Below are 18154 nucleotides of genomic sequence, written 5' to 3' on the forward strand. Positions count from 1 at the left end.
AAAACCAACATATCAAAAAAATAAATAAATAAATAAAAACATTCAATCTAAAAGAACAGGCTTTTGATCTGAATATAAAAGTTGATAAAAAGAAAGGCAAGTGCCAAATAAACATTTTAAAGCATAAAAACTATTGGTCACCAGGGAAAAATCAGACTAAAATTACTTTCAGATTCATCTCACCTTAGTCTGAATGATTGACCATAATAAAAAAAAAAAACTGACAACAATAGCTGGAGTGGATGTGGGGAAAGAGGTACCTTGCTCACTGTTGGCTGGAGTTTAAGATGGTAAAGTCTCCAGAGAGATTATTGTGGGTGTGGAGGTTCCTCAGACGTAAATTACAATATGACACAGCTGTACCATTCCTGGGCGTGTATCCAAAGGACTCTACATCTTACTCACAGACACTTATTCAACTCTTTAGAATTGTGTGTTTAACTTAGGGCACCTAGAACAGTCTCGAAATTAGAAAATTATCATCAGTTCAATCAATGCCCAAAGGGAAGAAAAGCTGGGGTGGGGAACTATTGAGGTATTTATGTAAGGATCGTATGGATGGTTTGGGATCATGTGTGGACACTTTATCCACAAAATCACCTGCCAGTCCTCCAAGATTTACCCCGCATAAAACTCAAAGCACATTATATTTCAATTATCTAATCTCAAAACTCTATTAATCAATGATCACAATTACACAAAGGAGTCTATATTTCTTAATGAGCAAATAGTTTTATTCTTTCACATTCGTGTATTCCAACCAGACATTTCTTCTGTGCCTCTGAAGACAGTTGCAGCCACAGGCTCAAAGAGACAGTTGTAAAGGTTTACACTTCAGAACCCAGTAAAATAAAATCCATCTTCCATGATGTGCAGAAAATATTCAATCTGTAGCAGGAGTAAACATATATTGTGACATGTTTACAGCTGTCCGTCAATCCTTGGGCTCGCAATAAATAGTTCCAGTTGGACTTGCTCTTGTAGTACTTGTTCCCAGGGTGATGGAGGAATTTCGGTGGAGACTAGCAGCAAGAAGAGCGGCATTTTCTGTAGCTACAGCAGCCAGAGCTGTATCCACAGCCATACCTGGAACCATATCCACATCCATAGCCAGAGCCGTATCCACAGCCGTACCTGGAACCGTATCTACAGCCATAGCCTAAGCCGTATCCACATCCATAGCCAGAGCCGTATCCACAGCCGTAGCCTGAGCCGTAGCCTGAGCCATAGCCACAGCCATACCTGGATCTGTATCCACAGCCATACCTGGAGCCATAGCCACAGCCAGAGCCTGAGCCATAGCCACAGCCAGAGCTGTAGCCACAGCCTCCACAGGAGTTTCTGTAATAGTTGCAACACATGGTGATGAGAGGTGAGGTTTTAACTAAGAAGCAGAAGGATGTTTCTGAACTGAAGCTGCCATCCAGTCTCCTCGGACCTTTATATACTTACAGGACTGGATGGCTCATGCCTCACATGGGCTCTCTTTTTTACAGCCATGTTCCTACAGTGAACTCATCCCCTGAACAGTCATGTTAGGAATTCACAATTTACTTCCCAGGAACTCCCACAAACATTCAAGGAAATAGGTATGTTTTCTGAACACTCAAACTTATGCATCCTAATTTCTTCTCCATAAAGTCATTTTATGACCATGACCTAACAGAAAGCATCACCTACATCTGTGGGACCTGTAAAATGTGTTTTTCACCGTGTAATTGAAGCCCTTGTTCTCACAAGCCATATACATAAGTTCAGAGTATCACCAGCAACAACAACCCAAGCTTCGCTGTGGCTCTTGCTCTCCTCTCCCAACTCATCCCTCCTATCAACAAACCTCTAAATCACCTCTCATGGATTCTGGACAACGAAGCTTACTTTAACTCACTACAACCAGTTCTCAAATTTCCTCCTTCCCTCTTAGGGAAGACTCATCTGTCTGTCCTTCTGTAGGTGGGTTGTGTGCTTCTTTCTTTCTCTTTCGAAACATTTTACTAAATTCCTATGTAACAGTTTTTGAGTATATTTATTTCATACAGTTTAAAGGTGAATGGATCCAAATGTTTCAATGTGGAGAGCTGAAAATGTTTTGGCGCATTCATTTTTTTAAGACAAATTGAATGGAAAAAATTTAAGCAGGTTAATTTTTATGAGATTAATCAGCCTATACTTAGATTTGGTCAGTGTTTCCATACTTCCTTATCCATTGTGGTTAATAAATAAGAATTACACTGGACGAGTGGAGTGCATATCTATGTGACAATTCAACCAAATGGCACAGAAATATAACCAGAAGCACAATGACTTAGAGTCTTGTTGACTGGAGTGGTGATTATGGCAAATAACCATGCCATGCGTTTCTAGACGTCTATAAAAGATGACTTTGGCCAAGGGGCAGAAGCATATTTTTGAAGTATGCATATGATCTAGTCTCCATAAATGGCCATAATTTAAAGGAGATCTCTACTCTTAAAATATTCTTAAGATTATCCTTTTCTGTCGTCATTCCTATGGTGATATGTTTCTGTCAAATTAGTTTCCCTTCATTCTTAGCTGTCTTGAATATTCCTACATTGGTCATCAGTGAAGGATCTTTACCTTGTACATCTTTCACTTCTTTGCACATGGTAAGTGTGCACTGCCCCCAGTTCAACTGTCATATGCACACACCACACCTCAGCATAAAAATCTCTGAATAATTCTAGCTTTAGTCAGTAGTCATAACCCATATATCAGACAGTCACAGACAATTCAACACAAAATGATTATTCCATGAAAGATGAGAATTTAAATGTCCTATGAATGCGGTAGTCTAAGAAGTCTAACAAGCACTTACGGGATGGAACTTTATGAGGCATCTTTCCCATTTAGCAAATGGACTGAAATCTGCGCTACATTCACAATGGTGTACTTGGCACTTCGGAATCTGCAAAGAGCACCTATCCTGTTAAATATTCCTGTCATGATTTTTTAAAAAAAGGGAGAACAAGGAAATTTGACAAGGATTAATGTGTTTGATGATGGTGACAGATTTGCGTGTGGAAGCATGGTTCTAATGTCAGAAGTTTATATGCATTACATTCACATGTTTTGTATGAGTGATGTCTCAACAAGGCTCATGAGCAAATACGTACACAAACACACCTTGCTGTACAATCATTTGTACAAACCAGCAGTGGGTTTGGGAAACAGGCATGGGATCTTTAAAGGCTTCATAAGTGACAGCCTCTGGTGAAGGAGGAGAGGACAGACAATATTGTCATCTGGTTGCATGTGTGTAGCTAGGAGGCTACCTACGTAACCAAAGGAAAAACAAAAGACATGGTGGTATAAACTCATAACCAGTGCTGGGGAACTGGAGAGAAGAGGATCCCTGAGGCTCAGAAGCTTAACCCTGGGGCACATGAAATGACCCCCACCGCCAGAAAGTGAATGGAATGTCACTAAAGGTTGTCTTCTCCTCTCTACATGTAGCAAACATACGTATACATTTTATACACACAGAGAGAGAAGGGGGAATAAAGACTAATACGGCCCCTTTCCTCCTGTTTTGTTGTCTTACGTTTCTTTTCTCAGGTCATACGATGTGGTCACCTGTTACAGTACTATCGTGAACAGACATGGCCAGAGTAGGCATCCTTTAGGAAAGGCTGTAGCTTTTCCCTGTTGAATATAATGTTAGCATCAGACATTTGTCTATGCTTTAATGTGTTCAGGTTAACTGCTCACAAATCAAAATATTTGAAGGTTTTTACTGTAGGCTGTGATAAATGTTTCCACATGTCTTTTCTGCATCCGGTACTGTTGTTTGCTATGTGAGTTTTGCCTTTCCTTGTGTCAATATGGTGCTTTTTTTTTTCAAGTGTAGCAAACCAGCCTTCCATTACAGGACAAATTCCACTGGTTATGGGGAATGAGTCTCATAATGCGTTATGGATTTCAGTTTGCTAACTGTAGAAGACATCCACATCTATGTGCATCAGAAATGCTAAGCTTTTGTTTTGTTTACTTACCATCCCCTGTCTTGCTTTGTTTATCAAAGAAATACTAGACTCACTAAACAAATACGGGAGTGCTCCCTATTCCTCAGTTTTCTGAAAATATTTTAAATGGTTTAAATTTAGACCTTTAAATATTTGATAAGTAAAAGTGATGGTTGAATGATCAGCCCTAAATAAGACAACTATCACACACACACACACACACACACACACACACACACACACACACACATACTGCTTAAATGTCCAGGGAGCATCATCACAAAAGAGGACTGGATCCAGAGGATGGACAGGGTCACTACAAATGGTGTCTTCTGGATTTATCATATTGTGCTTGGTTAATATATCTTATCTGATTTTGGAATATATTATTGATAATTATTACATACTTTTATTAAGGAATTACCATATTATAGTATGCAACATACTTCATTCTTTTTTATATTTCTGCCTATTTCACATGATAATCTTTTCTAACTTGCTATTGTTTGCAACATACATATTCACTTTTAATGGATTATGTTGTTAATTGTAAATGTTGCGCAGCAAAGAGGTGAGTGCTGTCTTAATACTAACTTAAGCATTGAGTGTTTGTGATTAGATAATTCTAACCATTTAGATTAAAACTATAGCTATGGACATACCATTGCAATTGCCTAAATTCTTTCTAATTATTCATGGAAAGCTATAAATGACAGAGAAATGTTGTTTCAAAGTTCATCACAAACGTAATAATATTCTTCATAAATTTCACAAAAAAAAAAATAGGCAACATTTTTCCTGGATTTTCAGACCACAGAGTCCTTACTCCATTCTCTAGAATACATTTTTCATTTATTCCGTCTTTACAGAATAGCTAAATCCCTAAGTAGAAGTAACTGGGAAGGATTAATTAACTAGGCATGCATTCCGACTATGAAAACCTATTCAGAGTTAACCTCAACCGGAGACCCCAGACGAGAATCACTTCCCGACAACAAAACAGGCAAGACAGGTTCTGCTGTTTGTTCCTCCACTTTGGACATTTCAAAGCAACTTCTCATGTTGTGAAAGAGATTTGGCAACAATTCTAACACTGATAGGATTCTTTCCACTGGTACCTAAATTCCATGCAATACACAAAAAGGAAGATTTTAAACGATGCATGAAAATGAAGAGAGATTAGTGTATGGTTAGAGACGACTGTGAGGACACACTAACATCACAGAATCATCACATAGAAGAGGAATGGCCAGTCAGTTGAAATGACAGGCTGCCTAGTAGATCTTTCCGAGAAAACTTTCTCAGACAGACAGATAAGAAACTGAAATTAAACATAAAAAGGAAGCTTCTAAGAGGTTAGTGATCCAAATGTAAAACATAAATATTTTAAGTCATGAACAAATTGTAGAATTTTTCAGATCTTTTATTGAAAAACTACATTTTCATAAAGTATTTTTATTTTTCTCATCCTCTAACTCCCCCAAAATCATTTCTACCTTTCTACATACACAAGATTTTATCTTTTTTTCTTCACAAAAAAACCCACAAAAACATCCAGCAAAAAAAAAAAAAAAACTAAAATATACAAGCAAACCATCAATCCCCCCAAAAAAAAAGAAACAAAAAATATTCACAAAAATAAAATGAGTTCATTTTGTATTGGCCAACTCCCCGTGCATAGACCTATTTTGAAGTGTAGATAATATGTACAGTGAGACTCTGTTTGAGAATTTTTCCTTTGCTAGCAGGTATCAATTTCAGATAGCTTCTAGGTCAAAGAGGGAACTTGTGCCCCTGTCCGTCTCTCAGTACTGAAATCCCACCTGGTTGGAACCAGTGCAGGCCACATGTGTGCTGCCACAGTCTCTGTACGTTAGTATTCCAACAGTCCTACAGCGTCTGGAAGACATGGTTTCCTCAGAGTCTTCCACCACCTCTGGGGCTCATGATCTCTTTGCTTTTTTTTCCACACAGATCCATTAGCCTTGAGGAGAAAGAAACATCCTATTTAGGGTTGAGTGTTTCAAAGTCTTTTACTTTCTGATCATTTCTACCGCTTCCATGGTGAAGAGCAAAAGGAGGCATATTATGATTTTATGATTATGGAGCTCAAATGTCTGCTGCTGTCACACATGGAGAGTCATAAAGCAAATAGAAATAACAAATGTAGATAAATACAAGACTTATTGGTCTTTACCATAAACCCCACAATTTATAAATGTCTATATCCAAATGGGCTCAAGGTAGCAAGGATGGACTATACAGAAAAATTATGCTTAATAATAAAACAAATTTCCTAAAGATAACCAAAATAATTTCACCACCTGAACTGCACAGCGGGGATAAAATGATATTTATCCTCAATGTCCACACACAATTAATCTGTTTTGCATTTTCAATGTCTATATACACAAACTAAGATATTATATCAGTTGAATTCATATTGAGATATGGTACTCTTTGCATTTCAAATACTCCTAATGAGCATAGGGTGAAGTTACAATTTTAATTTGTTCCTAGTATTCCTTGGCTTGACATAAATTTTTGTAGTGTAGAATTTTCCAGTGGCCAACAAATTAACCCTTTTACATGTGGAAGCTTCCCGTTTTCACACTTGTATAGTCCGTATATTCAACTTATAGAATGATCATTTCTCTAGGGACTTTTGGGGTTTTGAGATGCAGTAGAACAAAGTGAAAGACAGGGGAGAATGACTGATGGGAAAAATAATAGAAATAAAAAATTGCAAGGAAAATAATAATATTTTAAAAATCGAAAAAAGCCTATGAGAACAATAATCTAATGGGAAAAGGATGGTTTGTCAGTTTACTCTTCTACCCTGAATGTGACAGGCACAAGTGGATGACTGCACAGCAGAAAACCCATAAGCCACCTGTCCACTACTTAAGCTTTTGTTCACTTAGATTTTTGTTCTTCGACCCAGGACCCCAAATCCATTGGATTTCAGAACATGCCTGGTTGACTGACACTACAGCTGCTCACAAACCTCCTCTCTTCACCTATCTTTAATCCTGAGAGGCCACATGAGAACACAAAAGGAAACAGAGATAGCGGGAAAGGAGGAAGTTCCTTTAATAAAAATGTAAAGAAGGTTTCAGCAAGCTTGGATTGCCCTCATTATCTACCATCCTGGTTTTCATGACTAGAACATAAGCAGAATAGTTGTCCCAATCATCACCCTCTAGGAAATATGGACATAAAAGTAATATAGTAACAGTGAGAAAGAAGATCCTATGTTCTTTCCAAGGATTTGGGTTCTAGCAGAGTTTATGCCCTCTAAGAATTTTTATTTTACATATTTCAAAAATGTTATTTTTCAAGTGAAATATTTCAATTATAAAATAATTAAAGATAATGATGACAGAAGAGTCCAGACTTCAGAGCAAATAAATTAATTTATTTAGAAACTGACATTTTCGCCTCATTTGCATATTACAAATGCACTTTTCTTCTGTGCCTGTGAAGAGGGCTGCATCACAGGTTACAAAGAGAGTTAGAGTCCAAATCGCAGGAAAATAAAATTCATCTTCATGATAATCCAAACTCTTCAGTTTATATCAGGAACAACTGCATAGTGTGAGATGATTTCATCTGATCAGCACACAGTTGTCAGTCACTCCTTGGGCTTAAAAAGAATGGATAGGCGTTCCAGTTCAGCTTGCTCTTCCCTTGTTCAATTGCCAGGGTGAAGGAGGAATTGTGGTCAGGACTAGCAGCAAGAAGAGTAGCATTTTCTGTAGCTACAGCAGCCAGAACCATAGCCACAGCCATAGCCAGAGCCATACCTGGAACCATATCCACAGCCATAGCCAGAGCCGTATCCACAGCCATAGCCAGAGCCGTACCTGGAACCATAGCCACAGCTAGAGCCAGAGCTGTATCCACAGCCATAGCCTGAACCATAGCCACAGCCATAGCCATATCTTGAGCCATAGCCACAGCCGGAGCCATAGCCGCAGCCAGAGCCATAGCCGCAGCCAGAGCTGTAGCCACAGCCTCCACAGGAGTTTCCGTAGTAGTTGCTGCACATGGTGATGAGAGGTGAGGTTTCAGCTGAGAAGCAGAAGGATGTGTCTGAAGTGAGTGCCATCCAGTCTGCCCAGACTTTTATACCCTACGGATTGATGGCTCATGCCTCACATGGGCTCTGCCCTCTCAATTGACAACACTTCTAGAGTGAACTCATTCTCTGAACGTTTGTTAGGAATTCACAATTTACTTACTACTACCCTAGGAACTCAAGCATTCAAAAGTAATAATCTATTTTCTAAACAGTGAAGCTTAGGAAATTATAGCTTATCCTCTATAAAGTCATTTTATGACCATGACAGAACATTACATACCACTAAATATTCATGACCAATAAGAATGTGTTTGTACGATGTTTCTCAATGTCTTTCGAATTATCAGCTGTACAGTCCCATGGTGAGGAGTGTTATTACCTTCTCCATTAGCAGCTGTCAGAGAAGAACCATTGCACCAACTCTGTTTTTGCTATTAAAATCAGTCAAAACTACTTTTCAGATATTTTTGACAGACTTGAGTTTTGAACCTTTAACTTACAGCTAGAACTCAGTTCTTTCTGAAGGAAGAATTGTTATTGCTATCATTTCCTGCAATGAAAACTTTATATTAAATTGTTCATGCACAAGTTATAAAATGAGACATAGTCTTATCACTCATAGACATTTATTTCAAAGGGTTACTACCTAACTGGTTGAACATGTCTTGGCTCAAGTTTTTATTGTTGTGTTTTACTTAATTTAAATTCTGACATATGAGTTAATCTTAGCAATTTCTCAATATACATTCATGCTAATGAAAGTATATAAATAAATATAATTGTTTTTTTCTATAACACAATTAACCAACAGTGAGTACTTCCATATGGGTGGAGTAGATGCATAAGTGAAAGATTTTGGTGAAAGAATGTGTTCTAAGAGATTAAGTGTATAAGGGACATAGCTCAACATAATAAAACCAATTACAAACATCCCCCAACCACCATCATTCTAAACAGAGGGAAACTCAAAACATTCCACAAACATCAGGACCAAGACAACAGTGAGCAAACCTATTCAATGTAATACTTGAAATCTAAGCTACATCTAAGAGACAACTGACAAAGACCAAATAGAGACAAAAGAAGAAGGAAGCACTCAAACTATTTTATTAGGTAGAGCTATGTCCCTTATACATACTTAAGCCCTTAGAACATATACTTTCATCAAAATCTTTCATTTACCCATCTACTCCACACATATGGAGGTACTCACTGTTAATTAATTGTGTTGTAAAGAAAAGCAATTATATTTATTCATATACTTGCAATAGTATGAGTGTATATTGTGTAATTGGCAAGATTGACTCATATTTAAGAATTTAACTTAACTAAAACAGAACAATAAAAACTTGAGCCAAGAGATTTTCAGCCTTTGTGGTGGTAACCCTTTGAAATAAATATTAATGAATGATAAAACTATGTCTCATTTTATAACTTAATAGAAATTATGCAGGAAATTATGGAGATAGAAATTCTTCCTTCAGAAAGAACTGAGTTCTAGCTGTAAGTTAAAGGTTCAAAACTCAAGTCTGTCAAAATCTATGAAAAGTAATTTTGACTGATTTTAATAGCAAAAACAGAATTGGTACAAAGATTATCTTTCAACAGCTGCTAATGGAAAAGATAATGACACTCGTCACAATGAAAGGAATTGAATAGTTGATAATTCAAAAGACACAAAAATATAATCCAAACACGTACAATTTGATCACACATATTTGATGGTGTGTTATGTTATGTCACAGTCATGTAATAACTTTATAGAGGATAAGCTATAATTTCCTAAGCTTCACTGTTTAGAAAACAGATTATTATTTTTGAATGCTTCTTTGAGTTCCTAGGGTAGTAGTAAGTAAATTGTGAATTCCTAACAAACGTTCCAAGAATGAGTTCACTCTAGAAGTGCTGTCAATTGAGAGGGCAGAGCCCATGTGAGGCATGAGCCATCAATCCGTAGGGTATAAAAGTCTGGGCAGACTGGATGGCACTCACTTCAGACACATCCTTCTGCTTCTCAGCTGAAACCTCACCTCTCATCACCATGTGCAGCAACTACTACGGAAACTCCTGTGGAGGCTGTGGCTACAGCTCTGGCTGTGGATACGGCTCTAGTTGTGGCTATGGCTCTGGCTGCGGCTATGGCTCTGGTTGTGGCTATGGCTCTGGTTGTGGCTATGGCTCAAGATATGGCTATGGCTGTGGCTATGGTTCAGGCTATGGCTGTGGATACAGCTCTGGCTCTAGCTGTGGATATGGTTCCAGGTACGGCTCTGGCTATGGCTGTGGATATGGCTCTGGCTGTGGCTATGGGTATGGTTCCAGGTATGGCTCTGGCTATGGCTGTGGATATGGTTCCAGGTATGGCTCTGGCTATGGCTGTGGCTATGGTTCTGGCTGCTGTAGCTACAGAAAATGCTACTCTTCTTGCTGCTAGTCCTGACANGGCTCTGGCTATGGCTGTGGATATGGTTCCAGGTATGGCTCTGGCTATGGCTGTGGCTATGGTTCTGGCTGCTGTAGCTACAGAAAATGCTACTCTTCTTGCTGCTAGTCCTGACCACAATTCCTCCTTCACCCTGGCAATTGAACAAGGGAAGAGCAAGCTGAACTGGAACGCCAATCCATTCTTTTTAAGCCCAAGGAGTGACTGACAACTGTGTGCTGATCAGATGAAATCATCTCACACTATGCAGTTGTTCCTGATATAAACAGAAGAGTTTGGATTATCATGAAGATGAATTTTATTTTCCTGCAATTTGGACTCTAACTCTCCTTGTAACCTGTGATGCAGCCCTCTTCACAGGCACAGAAGAAAAGTGCATTTGTAATATGCAAATGAGGCGAAAATGTCAGTTTCTAAATAAATTAATTTATTTGCTCTGAAGTCTGGACTCTTCTGTCAACATTATCATTAATAATATAATAATTGAAATATATCACTTGAAAAATAACATTTATGAAATATGTAAAATAAAAATTCTTAGAGGGCATAAACTCTGCTAGAACCCAAATCCTTGGAAAGGACATAGGATCTTCCTTCTCACTGTTGCTATTTTACTTTTATGTCCATATTTCCTAGAGGGTGATGATTGGGACAACTATTCTGCTTATGTTCTAGTCATGAAAACCAGGATGGTAGATAATGAGGGCAATCCAAGCTTGCTGAAACCTACTTTACATGTTGAGAAAAGGAACCTCCTCCTTTCCCGCTATCTCTGTTTCCTTATGTGTTCTCATGTGGCCTCTCAGGATTAAAGATAGGTGAAGAGAGGAGGTTTGTGAGCAGCTGTAGTGTCAGTCAACCAGGCATGTTCTGAAATCCAACAGATTTGGGATCCTGGGTAGAAGAACAAAAGCTTAAGTAGTGGACAGGTGGCTTATGGGAGTTTCCTCTGTACAGTCATCCACTTCTGCCAGTTACATCCAGGCTAGTAGAGTACGCTAAATAAACCATCCCATTCCCATTAGATTATTGTTCCTATAGGCTCTGGTACTTTTTAAAATATTGTTATCCTTCTTGAAGTTTTTTCTTTATTTCAATTTTTCCCATTAGCCATTAACACCCACCTTTCAATTTGTTCTATCACATCTCCACCCACCAGAAGTCTCAAGAGAAATGATCATTCCATATTTTGAATATACCTTCTATGCAAGTGTGAAAACTGGGTGCCTCCACATGAGAAAGTTAGTTTGTTGGCCACTGGAAAAATCTACCCTACAACATTTTTTTGTCAAGCAGAAAACTATTAGCAACACAGAAAAACAGTAGCTTCATTCTATGTGTACTAGGAGTATTTGAAGTGCAAAGAGTTCTGTGTCTCGATACGAATCCAATTGATATGACATCTTAGTTTGTATCTATAAATATTGAAAAATGCAAAATGGATTAGTATGGATGGACATGGAGGATAAAGGTCATATTATCCACTCTGTGCATTTCAGGTGATGAAATCATCTTGGTTATCTTTGAGAAATCTGTTTTATTATTAACCACGATTTGTCTGTAGAGAGCTATCTTTGCTACCATTATCTCATTTGTATATAGACATTTATAAATGAAGGGGTTTATGATAAAGAACAATAGTCTTGTATTTATCTATATTTGTTATTTCTATTTGCTTTATGGTTTTCTATATTTGACAGCAATAGACATTTGCTGTTCCATAATCATAAAGTCATAAAAATCTATTCCCTTTTACTCTTAACAATGGAAGTAGTGGAAATGATCAGAAAGTGAAAGACTTTGCAAAGCTCAACTCTAAATGGGATGTCTCTATCTCCTCAAGGCTCTTGCATCTGTGAGGAAAATAGGGCAAAAAAAATAAAGCCAGAGGTGGTGGGAGACTCTGAGGAAACCATGTCTTCCAGACGCTGTAGGACTGTTGGAATACTAACGTACAGAGACTGTGGCAGCACACACGTGGCCTGCACTGGTTCCAATCAGGTGGGATTTCAGTACTGAGAGCCGGACAGGGGCACAAGTTCCTTCTTTGACCAAGAAGCTATCTGAAATTGACACCTGCTAGCAAAGGTAAAATTAGTTTCTCAAACAGAGTCTCACTGTACATATTATCTACACTTCAGGATAGGTCCAGTACCCAGCGGGAGTTGACCAACACCAAATGAACTTATTTTATTTTTGTAGATTTTTTGTCTCACTTTTTGAGGACGTGGTTTGTATTTTGCTTGTATATTTTAGGGTTTTTTATGGCTGGGTGTTTTTGTGTGTCATTCTTTTTTTGTATAGAAAAAAAAGATTGTGAGAGTAGAAAGGTGGGGTTAACTCTTGGGAAAGTTGGAGGGGGTAAAAAGAGAAAAATATTTTATAAAAACATAGTTTTTTAAATAAGAAAGCCAAAACATTCTTCATTTTGTTTATTGATTACAATATGTTTCACATTTGGATCACTCTCTTAGAAGCTTCATATTTATATTAACTTCTAGTTCTGTATCTGTCTGTATTGAGAAAATTTCTTCTGTATTTTCTACTATGCAACCAATCATTTCAACTGATTGGCAGACAGAATTGAAGAACGAGATATCCTATGTGTGTGTCAGATACAAACAAGACACAGAGGGAGTCAGACATACAGAATGAATGAGTGGTAGAAAAGGAAAAAGACAAAGCATAGATCAATATAAATGTGTAATTTGAGTTATAAGACTTAATTGGACAAACTAAGCTAAAGCCAGGCTTTCATAATTAATTAGTCTCTATATCATTATTTGGGAGCTGACTGGTGGGATAGAGAAAGACTTTTTACAGAATCACTTATGTAATACATTTAAATTTGGAGGTTTGGAGAAGTGAATACTGATGTGGAATATACTTCTTTATATGTACTGTGTGGCTAAACTCAGACAAGAATTATGTGTTAAGTTCTGGTTAATAATAAGCCTGAACTAATATGCCAAACAGTTTATAATTAATAGAAGCCTCTGTGTGTTTCATTGGGACTGAATTGCTGTGGGACTTGGTGAGACAGAGATTTCTGTTTACAGAATATAGACTACACATATTCATTAATTCCCAAAACTTTCTCATGTGTTTGAAAGACAAGGACATTTGAAATCATTTTGGATAAATATATTCGGTGGATATTATTTTGAAGAGAACATGAAAGAGCATAATAGAGAAATGATATGCAATGACTGGATCTAATGACTTTACAGTTCACAAAACCATGACCTCACATATTAATTTGATGTTGAAAAATAATTTAAAACCCACTTTAAAATTACTTTACGTGAGGTATATGTGTGTGTATGCATGTGTGTTTCTGTCTATAGTATGTGCATGTAATTGTAATATTTACCAAATCTAGAAGAGGGTGTCTCATCCCCTTGAGCTAGAGTTACACAGATGGTTGTAAACTAGCGTATGTAGGTGTTAGGAACTAAATTCATGTCCTCTGTAAGAATGGTTGGTTTCTTAATTGCTGAGCCATTTTTTCAATCCTTTAAAACCCACCTTTTTGGCAATGTTAAGTTAAAATAGATTCTTGATAACTACATTATACCCTATACATCTTAATTGTATTCTAGTCATATTGCCTTCCAGAATTTCTACTTCAGGAATTTTAATGCAGAAGGATGATAATATATTAGAATGTGTTTTTACTACATAAACCAAGTAAAAAAATTAAAACTTATGTGAAAAATCTCTGAAATTATTATAAAAGGTAAACTGAGATTTTGTCAACTATCACGTATAAACCCAGCAGAAATTATAGTGCCTTTAACTACTGATGAAATAAGAAAGGTTATGGGAAGACAATGAACCATGGCAAAGGACATGTGCTAATTTTTTGGGAGAAATTAATAGCACTTATGCCAAAAGCAATAGATTTAACCTAATAAAGAGAACTTCTTGGATTCTTCTCTGACTTGTACATGATGCTCCAATAACTGGAGCCCATACATTTTATACTAATGCAAATAAATGAGGGATGACAGGTTACAAATCAGAAGAACTAAGTAAGGTTAAACAAAGCCCTTATAATTCTGTCCAGAAGGCAGAATTATATGCTATTCTTATGGTGCTAAGGGATTTTAAAGAACTCCTTAATATATTAGTGATTCACAACATGCAGAAAGAGTTGTCTTGCATATTGTAACCGCTGAATTTATACCAGATGATACAGAATTGACTTCATTATTTATCCAGGTGCAAGACATAATCAGTAATAGTCTTTGTTCTATATACATAAAACACATCTGATCCCATATGGGTCTCCCAGGTCCTCTAGCAACCAGTTAATGCAAAAATTGACTAATTATTGATTGGAAGTTTCTGTGTCACCAAGTCCCACGGCCATTTAGTACCAATGAAACACACAGAGGCTTGTATTAATTATGAACTGCTTAGCATATTACTTTAGGCTTATTATTAACCAGCTCTTACAACTTAAGTTAACACATAATTCTTGTCTATGTTTAGCCACCAAACACATATAAAGAAAAATATCTCACATGATATTTACTTATCAAAACTTCCAAAATTAATTGCATTAAAAAAGTGTGATTCTGTAAAAAGTCTTTCTCAATACTACAAGTTAGATCCCAAATAATAATGCAGAGACTTATTAATTATGAAAGCCTGATCTTAACTGAGGCTTGTCAAATTTACTCTTATAAGTTCAATTATACATTATATAAATCTATGTTTTGTCTTGTGCCTTTTTTAACTCTCATTCATTCTGTATGTCAGACTCCTTATATATCTTTTTGGTATCTAACACATGTCTAGATTATCTCTTTCTTCTTTTCTCTCTTCCAGTTGAAATCAGTTGAAATGATTGGTTGCATAGTAGATGATACAAGGGAAACTTTCTCAATACAGACAGATATGTTACTAGAAGTAAATATAAAGATGAAGCTTCTAAGAGGTTAAAGATCAAAATGTGAAACATAAATATTTTAAGAGATAGGTAAAATGCAGAAATTTTGTTTTTTTTAATTAAAAAATATATTTTATAAAATATTTTTCTCTTCTTACTCCCTCCAACATCCTCAGGAATCAACACCACCTTTCTCACCACACAACCTTTTTATCTCCTTTCTTTACCAAACACACACACAAAAAAAAAATCCAGCAAAAAAAAAGGAATTAAAATATACAAGCAAAATACAAACCCACCTAACTAAGAACTGAGACAAAAAAAAAAGTCTTCGAAAATTAAAGGATATCATTTTATTTACGTTAACTCCCCCTGGGCATTGGACCTATCCTGGAGTGTTATGTAGAGTGAGACTCTGATCGAGAAACTAATTTCCTTTGATAAAAGATAACAATTTCAAAGAGCTCCTTGGTTAAAATAAGGATCTTGTGCCCCTTTCTTTCGCTCAGTACTGAAATCCCACCTGGTTGGAACCAGTGCAGGCCACGAGTGTGCTGCCACAGCCTCTGTACGTTAGTATTCCAACAGTCCTACCGCGTCTGGAAGACATGGTTTCCTCAGAGTCTCCCACCACCTCTGGGGCTCACGATCTCTTGGCTTTCTTTTCCACACAGATCCATGAGCCTTGAGGAGAAAGAGACATCCTATTTAGGGTTGAGTGTTTCAAAGTCTTTTACTTTCTGATCATTTCCACTGCTTCATGGTGAATAGCAAAAGGTGATAGATTTTTATGACTTTATTATTATGGAACAGCAAATGTCTGTGGCTGTCACACATGGAGAGACATAAAGCAAATAGAAATAACAAATGTAGATAAATACAAGACTTATTGGTCTTTATCATAAACCCCTCCATTTATAGATGTCTATATAATAATGGGATCATGGTAGCAAAGATGGATCTCTACAGACAAATCATGCTTAATGAATAAACAGATTTCTCAAAGATAACCAAGATGCTTTCACCACCTGAAGAGCACATAGGGGATAAAATGATCTTTATTCTCTATGTCAACTCGCACTAAACTATTCTGCATTTTTAGTGTTTATATATACAAACTAAGATATCATATCAATGGGATTCTTATCAAGAACAGAACTCTTTGCATGTCAAATAGTCCTAGTACACATACTGTGAAGCTACTGTTTTTCTTTCTTGCTAGTATTTTGTTGCTTGACATGAATGTTTGCAGTGTATAATTTTCTAGTGGCCAACAAACTAATCCTTTCACACGTGGAAGCTTCCAGTTTTCATAACAGGTATATTCCACTTATAAAATGATCATTTTTCTTGGGACTCCTGGGAGATTGAAATGCATTAGAAAAAACTGAAAGAAGGGTGTGAATCAATGGTGGGGAAAACAGAATAGAAATAAAGACAAAACTGCAAGAAAAATAAAAATAATAATATTTTAAAAAGCACAAAAAGCCTATGGGAACAATACTGCTCTGGGTGTCACTGGCACATCTGGATGCCTGCACAGCAGGAATTCCCATAAACCACCTGTCCACTACTTAAGCTTTTGTTCACTTAGATTTTTGTTCTTCTACCCAGGACCCCAAATCTATTGGATTGAAATAGATTCCAGTCATGCCTGGATGACTGACAGTACAGATGCTCACAAACCTCCTCTCTTCACCTTTCCTTACAGTGTAAAGAAGGTTTTCAGCAAGCTTTGATTGTTCTCACATTCTATTTTTATTTTACATATTTCAAAAACGTTATTTTTCAAGTGATAAATTTGAATTATAAAATAATTAACAATAATGAATGCTGACAGACTTCAGAGCAAATAAATTAATTTATTCAGAAACTGGCATTTCTCCCACATTCGTATATTACAATTGTATATTTCTTCTATGCCTGTGAAGAGAGCTGCATCACAGGCTTCAAAGAGAGTTGGAGTCCAAATCCCAGAAAAATAAAATGCATCTTCATGATCAGCCAAATTCTTCAGTTTATAGAGGAACAAGTGCATATTGTGAGATGATTTCAGCTGCCAGCACACAGTTGTCAGTCACTCCTTGGGCTTAAAGAGAATGGATGGGCATTCCAGTCCAGCTTGCTCTTCCCTTGTTCAATTGCCAGGGTGACAGAGAAATTGTTGTCAGGACTAGCAGCAAGAAGAGTAGCATTTTCTGTAGCTACAGCAGCCAGAACCATAGCCACAGCCATAGCCAGAGCCATACCTGGAACCATATCCACAGCCATAGCCAGAGCCATACCTGGAACCATACCCATAGCCACAGCCAGAGCCATATCCACAGCCATAGCCAGAGCCGTACCTGGAACCATATCCACAGCTAGAGCCAGAGCTGTATCCACAGCCATAGCCTGAACCATAGCCACAGCCATAGCCATATCTTGAGCCATAGCCACAACCAGAGCCATAGCCACAACCAGAGCCATAGCCGCAGCCAGAGCCATAGCCACAACTAGAGCCGTATCCACAGCCAGAGCTGTAGCCACAGCCTCCACAGGAGTTTCCGTAGTAGTTGCTGCACATGGTGATGAGAGGTGAGGTTTCAGCTGAGAAGCAGAAGGATGTGTCTGAAGTGAGTGCCATCCAGTCTGCCCAGACTTTTATACCCTACAGATTGATGGCTCATGCCTCACATGGGCTCTGCCCTCTCAGTTGACAACACTTTTAGAGTGAACTCATTCTCTGAACGTTTGTTAGGAATTCA

The 18154-nt window shown here is 37.4% G+C and overlaps 2 protein-coding genes across 2 annotated transcripts; both read right to left on the reverse strand.

Annotated features, from left to right (window-relative positions):
• Positions 1-1022: 1022 nt before the first annotated feature.
• Positions 1023-8034, reverse strand: LOC126499412 (keratin-associated protein 21-1-like). The gene is made up of 2 exons (XM_050138597.1): positions 7790-8034; positions 1023-1341 (listed from the first exon to the last, which is right to left on the reverse strand). Exons 1-2 carry the CDS (start codon positions 8032-8034, stop codon positions 1023-1025), a joined length of 564 nt encoding a protein of 187 aa, XP_049994554.1.
• A 9546-nt stretch (positions 8035-17580) lies between these two features.
• Positions 17581-18033, reverse strand: LOC126499413 (keratin-associated protein 21-1-like). Its single transcript, XM_050138598.1, has one exon. The coding sequence runs from the start codon at positions 18031-18033 to the stop codon at positions 17581-17583; it is 453 nt and encodes a 150-aa protein (XP_049994555.1).
• Positions 18034-18154: the final 121 nt, after the last annotated feature.

Source organism: Alexandromys fortis, unplaced genomic scaffold, assembly GCF_014885135.2.
Source record: "Alexandromys fortis isolate MF-2015 unplaced genomic scaffold, M_Fortis_MF-2015_v1.1 scaffold_11, whole genome shotgun sequence".
Taxonomy (NCBI): Eukaryota; Metazoa; Chordata; class Mammalia; order Rodentia; family Cricetidae; genus Alexandromys; species Alexandromys fortis.

Bases quoted from the DNA above. Each gene is read 5' to 3' on its own strand.
- LOC126499412 (XM_050138597.1), bottom strand. From the start codon at position 8,034: ATGTGCAGCAACTACTACGGAAACTCCTGTGGAGGCTGTGGCTACAGC. The intron at 1,342-7,789 runs GTATGGCTCTGG...CAACTATTACAG, and splicing joins GGCTGTGGATATGGTTCCAG to AAACTCCTGTGGAGGCTGTG.
- LOC126499413 (XM_050138598.1), bottom strand. From the start codon at position 18,033: ATGGCACTCACTTCAGACACATCCTTCTGCTTCTCAGCTGAAACCTCA.